General features: G+C 36.5%; 1 protein-coding gene across 12 annotated transcripts in view; it reads right to left on the bottom strand.

The window, feature by feature from the left end:
• The window catches only part of didum (dilute class unconventional myosin), a 203,544-nt gene that overhangs the window by 105,640 nt on the left and 95,404 nt on the right, over nt 1-2,500 (bottom strand). For 8 of the 12 annotated variants that reach the window (XR_012967009.1, XM_076195520.1, XM_076195523.1 and 5 more), the window contains one exon: nt 695-803. The exons of the other annotated variants lie outside the window; for them this stretch is intronic. Coding sequence is in view for 7 of the 8 variants with exons in the window: in XM_076195520.1 (XP_076051635.1) it covers nt 695-803 (109 nt within the window). In the remaining variant the exon portion in view is untranslated. The remainder of the gene's footprint in view (nt 1-694; nt 804-2,500) is intronic. 12 annotated transcript variants of the gene reach the window in all.

Here is a 2,500-nt window from a genome sequence, read left to right as displayed (position 1 = left end):
CCGACAGGGAAAAGGTATCTAACCTTCTTCCTGGTTTTGAGAGCTGGATAGACCTGACAATGACAGTGACCTCACCTGAACTGACAATGACGGTGACCTAACCTGACAATGACTTGACTTGACCTGACAATGACAGTGGCCCCAGGGCCACGGTAAGTCATAAATTGTACGTTTCAGGGTTCGATGAGTTCCTTGCCGTTCACAGGTACGTGGTTTTGTAGTGTTGAAAGTTGTATACAAGTTCAGGCAGAGTATCCCAGTATTAACTCAGTGGGACGGTCACCTAGATTAACTTATACCGTCAACATTCGTATTAAAAGAGATGGGAAATCCGTTGGAAGTCATAATATTCTCCACACTGATGATAATGACGACAATTGCAACAATGATTGGTATTCATTGATGATAATGATTGATGATAATGAAAATGATGATAGTGATGACAATGGCAGCAATGATTGATGAAAATAATGATGATGATGATGATGGGTGATACTGAAAATGATGATGAGAAGGATTGATGATAATGATGATGAAAATGATGATTGACGATAACGATGATAAAAATGATGATTGATGATAATGATGACAATTATGAAAATTATGTTATAATGATGAAAATGATTGATGATGATGATGATTGATAATGACAATGACGATGAAGAAGATCGCGATAAAAAAAAAAGTTCCTCACCTGGTTGAATTGTTGCTGTAGTTTCTCATTTGCGTAGTTGATACAAAACTGCTCGAAACTATTTATCTCGAATGTCTCGAACCCATAAATATCCAGGACACCGATAAATCTGAAATGTGCACAACAGGGAAACCATTAAACACACGAGCATAAGAACATAAGAATAAAGGAGACTGCAAGAGACCATATGGCCTACACTAGGCATCTCCGTAACCATCACCACCTGTCATCCCCATCCATAAAGTTGTCTAAATCGTTTTTTTAAAACATACTGATAGATTTCAGGCGCTTACTACATTGGTTACTAAGTTTATTCCATTCATCGACCACCGACCTATTGTAGTAAAACCAATTCTTGCCTATTTCCTTTCTTAAATCTAAATTTGTCCAGTTTATTACCCATTACTGCGTGATCCTGCCCTGTTGTATTATTATGATGACCTTGTTTGCATCACCCTTGTTATAGCCCTTTGATCTCACTCTTGAAACACTTCTATTAAGATCCCACCCTGCACTCATGCGTCCTTACCAGAGAGTGTAAGTTTTGAGGTGCCTAAGCCTCTGTACGGTAAGGCCAAATTTCCAAGTCACTTGTTATCCATAGATCGGTCATCCACAAAAATTAAAGTAAAAAATTTTGACACTCCTCAAACAATCCATACAACCATTACTCCAACATTACGCGATTAAGTCTCGTCTTTTCCATTTAACTTCATACACATGCAACATGTACGTGATTCCAGTTTCTTCCCATGTTCCAAGTTGAAAAATTTACAGGTGATGACCACCTCTCATTAACAGGACGTTAGATTAAGCTGTGTTTTTCGCTGTGTTTTTCGATGTTTTTGGTTGCCGTTGTTTAGTGTGTTGCATCACTATTGGCCACCCAAAAACCACTACTAAACAACAGAGAAAAAACACCGCAAATCATAGCTAATTAACGTCCGCAAATTGAGAGGTCTTAAACTGTATGTCGCTTTTTGAAGACATCATCGAGATCCATTCGTAGTGTGGGCAGAAATAGTCAACAAATAATGTTGGGAAATGTTGCATGATCAAACACACAAATATAACAAATCAATTGTAATCGTTATTTCAAACTATGCGTTCTTTTCTTTATCTGCGACTTCATGTACATTGAATTCAGTGCCAAATAAACATTATTATTTTTATTATGAAGCATTTCCAAAAATTAAAGTAAAAATGTTTTGAACCAATCCTCAACATACTTTTCCATTATACCATATGCATGCAATATAATACGATTCCGTCTCTTCATGCTCTAAGTTGTACAAATTAATTATGTCACTTTTAAAGAACTTCTTTGGTGAATTCTGTACAAATTGTGGGCAATAGTCCAATAAAAATATTGGGAAATATCAAAAAGAGGGACAAAGCCTTTGTTTCCTGATACATGTGCTTGTGCTCGGAGTTTTTTTCTAGTAATTGATAAAGGATCTCCATGAAATTTTTTTTTTTTTTTGACACGTGTCATGATAAAGATTGATGATGTGTTTTTTAGATTATATTGTATTCAAAATTTATCTGCTTATTATCTATCATTACCTATTTATTCACTTATTTATTTATTTCAGTTTTCTTCTTTTTTTTTTTTCTTTCTCGCATTTCTGGACCTAGATATGGACCATAAAGGTACTCCCTCCTGTCAGCATGGTCCCTCCTTTGTTAATAGCCTTTAATGCGCACAAACTCCCCCCTATTTCAGGAGGCGTAGGAGATGTGCCCCTCACAGAGGACTCTGTTGCATGGAATTGAACTGAATCATGGACCCTTGGTTCAACTTCA

Source organism: Oratosquilla oratoria, chromosome 12, assembly GCF_046742065.1.
Source record: "Oratosquilla oratoria isolate Oo_2021 chromosome 12, ASM4674206v1, whole genome shotgun sequence".
NCBI lineage: Eukaryota > Metazoa > Arthropoda > Malacostraca > Stomatopoda > Squillidae > Oratosquilla > Oratosquilla oratoria.
This window is presented reverse-complemented; position numbering and strand designations above follow the sequence as displayed.